This window comes from Cololabis saira, chromosome 16 (genome assembly GCF_033807715.1).
Source record: "Cololabis saira isolate AMF1-May2022 chromosome 16, fColSai1.1, whole genome shotgun sequence".
In the NCBI taxonomy this organism is placed as follows: domain Eukaryota; kingdom Metazoa; phylum Chordata; class Actinopteri; order Beloniformes; family Belonidae; genus Cololabis; species Cololabis saira.
In genome coordinates, this window is record NC_084602.1 from 25,135,193 (window position 1) to 25,149,390 (window position 14,198).

Genomic DNA, 14,198 nt, shown 5'->3' on the forward strand with positions numbered 1-14,198 from the left:
TCTGCTGTAAATGATTGGAATTACCTGCAACAGACACTAAAGCTCAACCCATATTCCACTCTTTGACTTCAACAATTCATTATAAACAATACTCTGCAAATGTTACACTTGCTTTTAGCCATTTACTTTTTAATACTGTCAGGGCCCGATTTACTAAGATCCTAAATAAAGAGTACGGTAGCCTACTAAATTGCGTGTGCACTGAAAAAGTTTGCGCGTGCTGTTTGCGTGTGGTTTGCGGGTGATCAACTAAGATTGCGTGCGCAATTGATAACAGGTGCAAACAGCAGTATTTAAATGAGGTGTTGCGCGTCTTAAGGTTTGCGAGCACAAACTCTGCGCCATGGAGAGTCTGGATGGAATGCACAGTCACAAGTCACAAGCGCAAAATGAAATTTGACGAGTTGGAGTTAGAGATATTAGTGGAAGAGGCAAATAAACACATTCATGAACTACAGCAAAGAAATTTAAACATTACCAAAAGAAACGCAATATCGGAGAAAACCTGCGATAGAATAAATGCAGTTGGTAACACAAAAAACGGAAAAACGTCTGGTTTTTCATATTTCAATTTTAGGCACAGATCAAAAATACGAAATAGAAAAACGGGCCACAGGACTGAATTTGATTTTAATATTGAATTGGTCGGGTTTGCGTGACCCGGCGGTGCTCGGCATGATCTGAGGAGAAAAAGACAATCACACAGAGCTGGAGAGCGCTTTGATTCATCTATTTATGAGTTAAGTTTTTATTCAGATGTCCACAGTATATTGCAAATATTATATATTATATAGCAAACACTGACAGTAAATGTGTGACAGACGGGACCATCATATGGCCGTCGATTTAACGCAGAAGCATAATTCAGACGAAGCTGCAGTCTCTGCGCTGATCCTGACACAGCGGGTTGGAGCGGATTTGGTCATGATGTTTAACCTGTGTTTTGTGATTAATAAGCACGGGTTTTAATTAAATGTAATTTAAGAAGGATGATTTCACGTTCAATAAGATAAGTAATCAATAAAATACAAAGTTTTGGCACAAAGGCTTGGCCTGCTTGTGGGCGAGTGGAGGGGGGCACAATAAAATAAGGTGGCAAAGATATAAGGCGAAGAACTAAAGAAAAACAGGCCTTTAATAAAACTTGTGCAACCATTTTTAAAATAGCATGCAGCAGAATAAAGACTTTCTCTCTGCGTATTCTTTGATTTTGGATGTCGCCTCCTTGCCACAATAACAACAGCAGCAGATTAGCACGTTCCTTTCTAACGTATTAAATACAGACGCAATCACAATACGCGCAATTACTTTCAGGCTTGGTAAATCTCATTGCGTGTGGTAAATGGAGCAATTTGCATCTTCCCCTCCCAGTATTTAGGATTTCTGCCGGGTACGCCCCATATTGATTATTCATCAGGGCAAAAGTACTAACTGGATTGCGTGTGCAATTTTGCGCATTTCAGAGACGCAGTCGTCTTTGCACGCTGTTAGTAGATCAGCTGGCACTTTGGTTTGCGGGTGCTGTCAAGTTTGCACAGGTTTTTACGCACGCAAACCTTTAGTAAATCGGGCCCTCAGTGTATTCATCATACATCATTTTTCATTTTACAAATATTGTATTTGACAAATATTTACAAATATTGTAAATGTTTTGTTTTTTTCTTTCACTTTGTTGCTGTTTTGTGTCTGTCTCTTATGCTGCTTCTTGACCAGATCTTCATTGTAGGTGAGAATTAGGTTCTCAGTTGACTCACCTACTGTATAGGTTACAAAAAGTAAAATAAATCCTATCCCATCCAATTGCTATTGGCTCTGTACATTCTGGGAGAGTGCCCCTACCCTTTTCACCAGAAATAACTTTTTTGAAGGGAATTGGGGTGGCTGGCCGGGCTAGGTCTCACCATCAATGGGTATAAATTGGTTTTCTCCCTGGAGTATGTTCCTGATTTTAACAGATATTTCTGCAGTTCTAAAGTAGCCAAAATCTATTTTATTTTTTGTCCGTAAAATAACTAGCCAGTTAAATACATGGAAGTTTGAGAAGTAAGTATTAAAATGTTACCACTCTCCTCAGAATTTAGGAGTCTTGTTCCAAAAAGTAGCCAATGCTGTCAACATCTAAAATGTTTTACTGGTGGCCTGGATAATTGTTTGATGCCTGGGGCAGCGTCATGTTTTTCATGTATTTCTTCTACAGTAATAACATTACACTGCCAGCAGATGCACCTGCCTAATGAGCAGATTAGGGTGTAACTAGCCAGCACCGATTTATGAAAAAAAAAATGGCAGCAGATCCCTAGAATTGTTTATGGCCTCTATGAAAATCAGCGGGGTAGGGCTGTAATCACTCTCGCTCCTTCTTAGGAGTGCCAAATCAGCAGTGTCGAACATACATGTTATCTTGTACCAAGTATGTAATCATTCACGTAAAAAATTGTGACACAAGAAGGCTATTACGGAGTGGGAATGTTTTAAAATCTTTAATGTACATCAAAGTGGCTACATCCAGGTTGCTGATACCACTAGGGCTGGCCCTGAGAGCAAATCAGTTTCTACTGATTGGTTCAACATGTTACCAGGGTGGTATGTTGAAAACTCCAACTTCACACTTCAAATAAAACATATAAACATATTTATAGCCTTGCACAAGAATGCTTTTGGTCTACATAGCTACATACATGACAACTTTATTATTCATAATTAGGGGTGGGGCTTTTTGAGTGACAGAAGGCAATGGTGTTAATGGCTAGCAATACTGTTGTTAGCTTGCCTAATTTCTCTATGAAATGAATGTTCAACCATTCTGATTTTTTTCCCTGATGATTATTATCTGAATTGCTCATCTTAATGCTGCTACACATTTTATAAACCTCTCAGATTAACTAGTGTTTCAGTTGTTTTTCTGAAATTCTTAAATCTTAAATCTGAAAAACAAAACATCTTTGTTCTATGGTTGTTTGGTGCCAGTATGGTCAGATTAATAAAGCTGTTATAAAGAGACTCTGGCCTTTCCCTTTGCAATCATGACAGTTTATAAGGTGTTAATTTAGACGGCAAGAGCGTGCCAGAGTCCTCCAGGCTGGTCAGCGGTGGTCATCGGTCACTGTTAAACCTTGCAGACAGTTTTGAAGTTTGCAGCCTATAGTTTATGAAAAGTAGGGCAGCTGTCGTTTCCAAATTAAATAAACGGTTTCTCCCATAGATTTGGGATTTTTTTTTTTTTTTTTTTTAGAAACATGCATTTAGTGGTGTGAGGATGGTGGTAAAGTTAGACTTTAATTTTTATTTTTCCCAGTTGGAAAGCTGTGTTTCTCACTCTGGTGCATGACAAGACTCCGATCTCGTCATCTCGCTGGCTTTTGTAGTCTAGGACGAGTGAGTCTAAACCAGAAAGCTCTAGTAACAACCACTTTAAAGCAGCCTCAGATGGAAGCTGTCATTATTTCAGTGTACGGAGACAGAGGCCACTACTAGGTGAGGCCACACACAGAACGTTTTTAGAAGATTTTTTGTTTTTGCCAAGATTTGAATATAAAGTTACAGTATATCACGCTGGTGCCAGTTGATTTCTTAAAATTTGTGCAAGTGAAAGAAGTACCATTTGCCGACTTGAGATTTCTTTTTGCATATGAACAAAGGCAGAAATATTTAGTCTTCTCCCCATCCTCTACAGAACTCCTCTCCTACCCTGGGCTCAACTAGGATTACATCCTGTCATAAATATGTCATAACAGAGCTAGAAGTGCTGTGTCTCACTTCATAATTTGTGCCGGGTCCTGCTGTTTTCAGTAACCTATTATTTTGCCATATGCAAGTCCCCATTGAGATGTCAGCAGCCTATAAAATATCCATCAATTTCATCATTATTAGATCACACACACCTCTGCCCGGCATGCAGGCCAACCAAGACAAATGGTGGTTTCAAATGGTTTCAACCACATGGCGCTAAACAGACGCTTCAAATCCCGTAGCTGGCATTGTCCTCAAACCCCACATCTTATAACCTAGCTGCTGAGTTTACAGACTGGCTTTGCACTGCATATTTAAGTTAAAAATGACAAGTTCAGGTCATTCATGATCTTTTTTGGAAGAGAAGGAAGACAACCAAATTATCAGCTATTTGCTGTTGCTTACTTGGTTACCATGAGGAATAATTCATGGTATTTTTTGTCAGCCAACTAATGCTCTGATGATTGATTTAATCATACTTACAGCATATTGTCTACGCTCCAACCTCGTTCCCCACTAATAGTACCTACTCTGAGCTATTGGGAGTGATGCACAACAATTTAACCTCTTGGTCCTGATCCTTGAGTGTACAGGTGGATGCTGATGTGGCTGAGATTCTTCAATTTGTTTACAAAGCTTCTTTTTGGGATAGAAGACAGTTTAATAATATTTCCGATCTATTAAACACATTAAACTTCCTGAAAGTTCGATAGAAGTGGACACCAGAGAGAGAGAGAGTTCTTTGTGGGTCCGTGAGACAAATTGAGCAAAGGACAACCTCTGTAATTACAGACAACAAAAAATAGAGTTTGGTATAATCGCCTTATGGTCACCGCTAACTTGCTTTGGCTGCATTCTGGACACCAGATGACTAACGCCATCTTTTATTGTATCTCTCTGACAGACTTGACATCTGACCATGTGTCACGTGCAGAGTTTCCCCTAGAATTTTTATTGTCCTGGCGGCACGCACTGGAGAAAAATCTTTAAAGACGAGATGCACAAGCTGAACTATCTGATAGAGTGCATAAGTCAGTCTGGAATTTATATTTTCGTTCCAAGTTCTCTCTGCTAAAAATATTAAACTCTTAAAACAAAGTGACCAAAAAAGTGGCTGTTCCCACGGGTAGTATATTAAAACAGGATTCTATACTTGGCTTCTTTAAAGAGTCTGGGAGCCACAGCCAGATTTTACACGTTTCTTAGGAAGTTTTGAAGAAAACCTTTAAAGTCAACCTAATACATTTTATTTTATGTTCTTTTTCCAAGCGGTTTCTTGCTTACTCTTAGCAAACCTGAATCCCCCTTGCTCAATCTTGCTCAACTGTAATTTCAATTATCTCTGATAGTAGTCGTTTTCACATGATGTTATGAGGTCTTATTTTGGAAGAGTTGCGCAAACCGTCTCCCAAGTGATTTCTGAATGGATTCTTGTCAGTACATGTGCCATATATCCATTCTCTTTACTGCTTTGTGATTTTATTTACAGGGCAGCACGGTGGCTTAGTTGTTAGTAGGGCTGGGGATCGATTCAAATGTCAAAAATCAATTCGATTCCGATTCTTAAGATTCAGAAATGATTATCAAGATTTGATTCGATCCGATTCGATTCCGATATTGATTTGGGTTAGTGTTATTAAAACAGTTTTTTGAGCTGTTGCATGAATTATATGAATGTGTAGTTATGCAACATATGAATACTAGTATTATATTGCGATTCAACAGCAAGTATTGGCAGCTAATGATGCTGTAAGGACCAATTGCCTCCCAGAATGCTGATATAACTGCTTTCAGAAACATCGTGTGGGGCAGAATTACCAAACAGATCCAGGGCAGCAAACAGAGGCTGTATGAAATCGCTTTTATTTTTTCCCACATTGCGTTAATATTGTTTCCATTTTCGGTCTATTTCGGTTTTTAATTTTTTAGAATTTGGTTTTTAGCATTTTATGCCAATGTAACCCCAAGACAGTATATAAAGTAATGAAATATAGACAATTTATGCAATTATAACTGAAAACTTTAATGTTTTCATACCTTTAAACATATTTAAAGGCAAAAACATGGCACCAATTGTTCTTGTGTCCAACAAAACATTCCTTTTTTGGGCATAAACAAAAAAATACCAAAAGTTGTCATGTAATGATGAAAAAAAATTGATCTTTAGACATACGAATCGATTTTTAGGAATTAATATGAGAATTGATTTAGAATCAGAAAATCAATTTTTTTCAACACAGGCAACACGTTGTTAGCACTGTTGCCTCACAGCAAGAAGGTTCCTGGTTCAACTCCTGGGCTTTCTGTGCGGACCATGTGCTTGCGTGGGTTCCCTCCGGCCTCCTCCCACAGTCCAAAAAAGTGCATACTACATGTAGGTTATATGATGATTCTAAATTCCCCGTAGGTGTGAGTGTGAGTACGGTATGTCTGGTTGTCTGTCTGTATATGTGGCCCTGCGAAAGACTGGGGAACTGTTCAGGGTGAACCCCTGTCTTTTCGCCTGTGATGAGCTGGGATAGGCTCCAGCAGACCCCTGTGACCCTGCAAAGGATACATTGCTATAGAAGATGGATGGATATTATTCATCTTGCTCTTACTGGCCTGGGACCAGTTTCTTTCATTGACCTGTTGGCCTGCCAGGGATTGCAATTCCATTTTGATCTCGTGAGTTTAATCCGGTTTTGAAGAAAAACATCCATGCTGTAGTGATTAGACACACATTTTACTTATCAGCTGTGTGTTGATGGTCCAACATGACTCTCTTGTGTTCCCCTGACCCATTTTCAGAGTTTTTGTTGGATGCAGCTCTTGGTTGCTCTTGGTTGACCTCATGCACGTGGACGCTATAAATATGTGATTTATGTTACACCACATGTGGACTCAAGTTGATTTCTGTTATTCACTGTGTAACTGTTGGATTTGTTTCTGAGCTTGTTGTCAAAAAGTAGGTCAAAGTCATCAAGTTATTAATGTTTAAAAAAACGTCTTTAAGAGTTGCAGAGAAAAAGAAAACTTCACAGGGATTAATTATGGTGAACTGCAACAGTTTTATCCCTATTTAAATGCATCCAAGTGCCCACTATGAGCTAAGACCGGCTCTGGAAGTGCACCCGTGTGAGATGAAGGGTTCCAATCATGTCTGTTCTGTATCTGGGTCTTGGCTCCAAGGTTGGCTGGAAGTGTGATGGAGACCGGCAGCCAGGGGAGACGGTCCTGCAGGACATAAAGGAGAGGAGAGAGCAGGAGTTGCGGCTCCAAGAGATCCAACAGCAGCTGGAGATCCTGGACTGTCGCCAGGAGATGATTGTGAGTTCAAAGCATCTATGGCCATGTAGACACGCACATACACACACATGGAAACACATGCTCATATACACACCAGTACATCTGAACAATGTCTGGGTTGTGCTTTATACTCCTCGTTGTCTGTAGACACTTGTGTAACAAATTAATACAAGCATACGGCTCATTTTCAGTCATTCTCACAGGGGGCTAATGACATTTTCCTACCATTTTCCTCTCTCTTTGGGTTTTATATTTATTTTCTCTCTCTAAAGTCTCTGCAATTGTAACCTATTACCTTAAAAATTGATTTGAGGATGTTTGTTAGCCATGCTAACATGCCATGCTAACATGCTCACCTTGCAGTTTATGGGATGGTTTCATTCCCCCCTGATAGATTTATTTCGTCCGCATGCGTTTCATTGCTTCTTTGTATTCTTTGCCAAGACTCGGTGTCCTCAGATCGCAATGTTCCCCGGTGACTTTTAGCCTTGTCTGCTTTTGGGGGAGTCTGTAGAGTTACAACCAGAGATCTCTTTTCTTAAACTCTGTAGCTCCAGAAACCGAACAAGAATGGTCCAAGAAAAGAATTGGATACTAAACCGAATTTCAGCTTTGATGTTTACGACTTCAGATTTTGCGTGACAAAATAAACACTACGGATAAATTTAGTGGTGTGATTTATTTATTATTTTCATTGGGTAGCTTCCCCATTGTGTTGGCTAACACTCTAGTTGTTAACGGCTGCGCTCAAAGCGCTCAAATTCATCTGAAATGTATTTCACACACTAATGAACCAAAATGTGATGTATATGCCAAAATTAAACACTATGTCACTATGACTCACACATTATAGGTTGCAACCACACCCTGACCTATTCTAAGTGAGAAGAAGCTATTTGAATTTTTTGTTTATTAGGGCAACACTTTATTTGAGAAAATTTTCTTCCATGGTGGTCACAAAACATCAAACCCACCCGTGTCTTAGCTACCGTTGTTGCAATACACTGTACATTTTGTTGCAAGTCGCTGTATTTTATATGGTGTCGCTTAACGACCATTTTCAGCAAGTTTCTTCAGCATGAACAGCACATGAATAGTGGATATTCTTACCGCCAGCAGGCTTTTTTGTGGTTTGAAAAGATTTATTGGTGAAGAATTTGTCTGGGAGGGCATTCTTAGTCTGTCTCACACAGCTGCAGTATATTCATAAAGTTGATATGTATAACATCCATAACTCAAATATTCTCCAACAGTGCGTTTGCACATGTTGTCTACTTGTTACGCAAGTTTTACACACAGTTTTCTTTTGGAATAATAAAAGTATGATAAGAGAATAAAAAGAGGACAGAGCCTGTTTTGGAAATACTAACAAATTTACCGTAAAAAGAATTTTACAAACTTTGAGCCAGAGGACACAGTATTTGGAGCTAGAGATGCTGGACCTTTTTCCAAGTGTGACATGGCTGCAGTAGAAAATGCCAGTATTAACTGAGTATTTACGAATTTGGGCTACTTTGTATAAATATATAAAGCTCCAGATGTTTAAGTCCGACATTAGCTGTTTTCCCACTATATCATGCCAAGCTGGGATGATGTTTGAATGCAGGAACTTCCCCCCGGGCTTCAATTTGCATGCAATAAAATCCTTTCTTTCCCGACTGTTGGCCTGTGCTGCCCCTGTGACCTGCCCATAATATTGCATTGTGGTGGAAATGTCACACCGTCCATTTGGTGGGATTTTCATCGTTTATGTCATTAAATATGAAAAGAGCAGAGACTGCATTAGGCTGAGCAAATTTGATCATTTCTGTGCAAACAAATGACTTTGGTGAATCAGTATCTCAGTATTCCCTGAGTAACTGCCAGTGTAGATGGAGGATGGGACTTCAAGCATGATCACTACACCCACAAAGTCAAAAACACAAATGCATAGCTTCTCGCTCCCTGTTGTTTTAACAGACTTTCTCAATTAATTAAGACAAATTAAAATGTCCGGTGCGCCCACGAGTCTCGTTGGTGCAGATACAGTTGCGGCTGCATCAGGGTCAGTGTTTCATTATATGAATGTACTAAAATGCTCTACTCTTAGAACCAACAGTGGGCATGAGTCTTTAGTCATAATCAGCAGCTTAATCGGCCAGAATCAGGCTCAGCAAGTCCAAGAGCAATGACAACTGTAGACCAATTCAAAAGACCTTCAAATAATTTTAAACCAGCATTAATTTCCAGTATTCAGCGGAAAAAGGTATCAATTTTCTCAGACATGTTAGGAGGAAGGCTTGAACCATCCTGTCAGATGCTTTCCACCCCCTGTTCAACCAATTTCAGCCTTCTGGCTCAATGCTTAGGTTTCCAGTGACGAAGAGTAATAGATCCCAAAAAACCTTTTTTCTCCAGCCATCTCCATTGCAGACCGGCGGAGGAGTTAGCAAGGCCTCATCTGGGGGAGTTGAAGACTTGCTAACTTCAGGAGCTTAAGCACTTTATTTGATATACCTATTTACTGTTATTTATTGATTTTTACCTTTTATTGTTAAGCACTTGTGTCTTCCTGCAGGGCTGACCAATGTTGTTGATTTTAGACTCACTCTACCTGGAGAACTTTCTGTGTCTGTGTTTTATGAGCTCATTTGTTTTATGTCCTTGACGTTTTTTTTGTGTGTTTTTTAATGTATTCTCCCTTTTTTTGAAAAAGAAATTGCCCCTTTGGGAACACCAAAATAATTAAGTTAAATATGAAGAAGTATAGTTTCATGATTTTTAAGAGGATTCTAAGGTGTTGGATAAAGTGACCGTTGACTGATATGCAGACAAAGATTTGATCAAATCCGAAAAGATTCTGCAAATAAATCCTTTTGATAAACTGATTCTGAAAAGAATGACTGGTCCACACAAGCAGCATGAAGGGAGTGAAGGAGTAACCGGTGAGAGAAAATACCGCCAAAAATAACTGGAGTTAATCTACAACTGAATTAGCTGTTTTTTGAGAAATGTTAATGACTCTTGTAAGTGAAGCACACCTGTCATAAACAGTGTTAATGAGAAAAGCCATAGGGCCCTTGTTTACTGGTATTCTGTAACATTTACGTGAAAGTATGCCACAAATTTACCTCATTGGTCTTTACATACTGGCCCAAGAAAAAAAATCTCATCCTTACGTATACAAAACTGTCATGTCCAGTGTAAGTGAGTGCAAGATGGTAAATCTAAACAATAATGTCGGTGGACAAGATGCCGTCAGTTTTGCCTCATTGTGCAAATTGAATCTGTGTTTTCTTACCATGTTAATGTCACACTTGTGAATGATTGGTCGACCTGATGACAGGCGAAGTCATTCGCCTCGACGTGAAAGGATACGTCACCAGAGCCGGATTAACGCAAAGGCAGACTAGGCACGTGCCTAGGGCCCGACAGGGGGGGGGGCCCAGACAGAGGGACAAAAAAAAAAAAAAAAAAAAAAAAAATGTTGCGCTATGGGCCGTTTTTTTTTTCCCCCAATTTTTTATTTTTTTTTTCCTTATAAATATCAACAGTCACGTTCCATTACAGACCTAAATGTGTACTAGTCTGTGCATATCAATAAATATATGTGCAATGATGACGCGTGTCTGTTGTTCAATACAACTGATCAGACCAAGCGCGGACACAAGCTAGTCTGATCCAGACGGTGGAGTTGGAACAAACTGTCACACAATGTCGAGAGAACCAGACAGATTCAGGAAATTTCCATCAGGGGATGAAAAAAGAAAAAAACGAAAGAAAATGGAAGAGTTTAATGCCTCTCTGAAAGGCACGTTTGATAAATTTGTTACAAAAATCACCGATCCGCCCGGGTCTCAAGCAGCCGTGGGGCCCCGCGTCGAGGCAAGAGATGATGATGAGGCAGGGGAAGGTATCCAGTATTTTGCTAATTGGAGAGTTAAAATTGCGCATATAGACACCCGATCCGACCCGAAAAACCCCAAAATTTCGCGCGCGCTCGCTACGCTCACGCGCGAGGGCCCCCCTGGCTATTTCACACAGGGCCTCGCAAATCTCTCAAACGGCTCTGCATACGCATACATACATATACACATACATACATATACACATACAGACATACATACTACAGCGCACTTTGTCTTACTGCAAATTTTATTGGTCTTTGTAGATTTGACTTCTTATTTAACTATTCAATTTAATCAACACATTTAATTAAGATTTTCTGCTAAATGCTCACAATCGATAAGATAAGGATAATTTAATAGCATTTAATAGAGCATTGTAATAACGTATAAATAATAAAAATCTAAAAATAGTCTGATAGACTAGTTTAATATACAACACATGACTTATTTTGGAATACAAAGAACCAACTTGACTATGACTTTGCTGTGTAAAATGTGAATTAAGTTTTATTAGTAACTTTGGTAAGTTTAAGATTTCATAAATAACAACAATGGAGGGGGGCCCAAAAATCACAGTCTGCCTAGTGTAGTCCATTTATTTAATCCGGCTCTGTACGTCACCTTCATTCAACTGTTTCTTTAGTTGATCCAAAATCAGACCATAATGTAGTGCCTGATTAGTTCTTCTGCTGGAACACCAGGATGTTTTCTTATTTCTGTAAATTCCCAATTCAACATTTTTAATTATAAGCAAGTAAACAAAAACAACCATGCATGGTGCAGACAAAAGTTTCTTGTGTTTTCGTGTAAGTCTCTGTAAAGAGATGTTCAACATAATCAGAAAGTTGTTAGATTCTCAGACATCGCTCTCGGTTACAGAATGAGAAGGATGTCCTGCACAGGCAGTAGGCGTGTTTATATTGGATCCTGCTATTATCACATGATGAACGCATGTTTAATGCGCGTTGGGTAATATCCACGAAGGCCAGTTGAGGGGAAGTAAGGCGAGTTTGGAGGCGTTATCCCGAAAACATAACGTAACCTGCTTGGGCGTGTAGAATGATGTATTGCTCCCACATCAGCAGGATTTATACGCCGTCAGACATGTGTTGTTTTCTAAAAGAGGATGGATGCAAGGATGGATGGATGAGTGTTTTTTGGCTGGGTTTTGCTTCTTGCAAGCCCCCAGTTTGTCATTTTTGTGGCCACTTGTTCAAACAATGTACCATCCTTTGTATTTCCAGACATACGCCGGTTTATGGCGTACTCGGCTTCGAGGCTGATCTCCTCGTGTCCCCAGTTACTCATCTTGCAAATATAGATCCTACCTGTGATGTCCTGCTGCTGTTGTTACTCTCCTCAGCTGTTTCTTTATTTTATAAAATAATTAAATAAAAAAATAATAATAAATACATTTGAAAAACCTTCCCTGGTGGGTTGTACTCAGGTTACGTGATCAACAAACCCCTCCCACCACCCGCCACCCTGGCAGTGTTGCCAACTTAGCAACTTTGTCGCTAGATTTAGCGACTTTTCAGACCCCTATAGCGACTTTTGTTTCAAAAAAGCGACTAGCGACAAATCTAGCGACTTTTTCTGGTGTTATTGGAGACTTATCTGGTGAGCAGAGCAGAGAGGAGACCCTCACCCTTCCGCGTCCAGACTGCAAATGAAATGCGCTTGCGCAAAGCCGCCGCTGGCTTGCAGAGCGGGATGTAAATGTAAACGTTTCTCTTTTCTTTTGGGTCACTTTGCCGGTCCCAAGCCTGGATAAAGGAGGAGCGTTGGTTGTAGAGCTAGCAATTTCACCCTACATTACAATCTTTTGATAAAATTTGCTGTTATAACATTTAACAATACAGGACAAAACTGATGTGTGTAATGTGGATCTAGACAAAGCATTAAAATCATTAAATGTTGTTAATGTTGAAATTATTTTTGTACATTTGTAGTTCTAAGCATATTTAGGGTGTTTTTTACTCACTTTTGTCTCTCCCACAACGTTATTCCTCTCCCCTACAGCGTCCATTACAGTTATATGCAAATTGCCAATTATGCAAATTAGGCGATGACGTCATTTAGCTACTTCTAGCGACTTTTGGGACAGCCAATAGCTACTTTCTTTACTGAGGAGTTGGCAACACTGCACCCTGCCTTAGTTCTGTTTACATTACACCTACGGTTAAGACTACCCCCGGAGGCGAGTTATTCAAGGGGCAGCTCGACACGCCACCCCCCGTCGGTCAATGTAAAAGGGTCAGACAACACGCTAGATCCACACGTGAGGTATATGCCAGTGTTAAAGGGGCTAATGTTTCCATTTTTACACCTTTTTGTCTACCGTGGAGGTGGAAAATAGACAAGATCGGCTTTTACGCCTTTCCAGATAGTGGGTGTTACATACTGGAACTGAGACCAGGAAAAGGGGGGAAAGGCCAGTTTGTCAGGCCCTAGAGAGATGTTGAACTGTAAAACTCTCCATCTGCCTTGACATTGCCTGCAGCCTCATTCAACCCTGCTTCGCTGTGCAGAAAATTGAGGCCAGATATCAAGGGCCAGGGTGGCCTGGAATGGCCTCAGGATGCTCAGCATGGGAAAGTAGCCACTGTCATGGTGATTACAAGTTGTTTACTCTTGAATTTAACTACTTGCGATGAGTGATGTTAAGAATTTAAGTGTTAGTTTAGAGAATCTCCTGAGTTATCTTTTGCTTTCAGTTATTTATTGAACAAAAAGTCTTGTTCACTTGGACTGAAATGGGAGACCTTTTTGAAATGTTTATGCGTCATCTCATTTTCTCATGTCTTTCAAATCAAACAACCCACTTTCCAGTGAAATCCACCTCTGAACCAAAAAAGTAACCTCGCCTTTCACCTTTGATTTTCATTGTTCTCACGGCTTGCGTGTGCTGCAACAAGGCCTGGGACTTTCCATTTTAAAGAAGTTAGCTATCCGTGTTAATGATGTAATGTACAATAAACATTTCCTGAAGGAGGAGATTAAATAAAAAGTTCATAAGGGCTATTTTCAATTATGGCAAACATTATGATGCACGACAGCTGATCTGGTCCTGGTTTCTCTGCGGCTCCTTCTGGCTGCATTCCTACATCAACTGCCAAGGGAAGGGCAATCCCTGTGTTTACCGTAACGCAGGATGGTTCAGCAGGGCAGTCTTGCTCTAATCAGACCAGCGCCATAAGTCAAGCTTCCTCTTACATTAGCCAGTGCCATATTCATAACTATGATTTAAGCCAGCAGCACGCAAAGGTAAAAATGTCATCTTTAGAACAGAAT

The 14,198-nt window shown here is 39.9% G+C and overlaps 1 protein-coding gene across 1 annotated transcript in view; it reads left to right on the top strand.

Moving 5' to 3' along the window:
• The window catches only part of fsip1 (fibrous sheath interacting protein 1), a 46,542-nt gene that overhangs the window by 19,145 nt on the left and 13,199 nt on the right, over nt 1-14,198 (top strand). Inside the window, exon 8 of the mRNA XM_061743300.1 lies at nt 6,876-7,038. Coding sequence (XP_061599284.1) covers nt 6,876-7,038 — 163 coding nt within the window. The remainder of the gene's footprint in view (nt 1-6,875; nt 7,039-14,198) is intronic.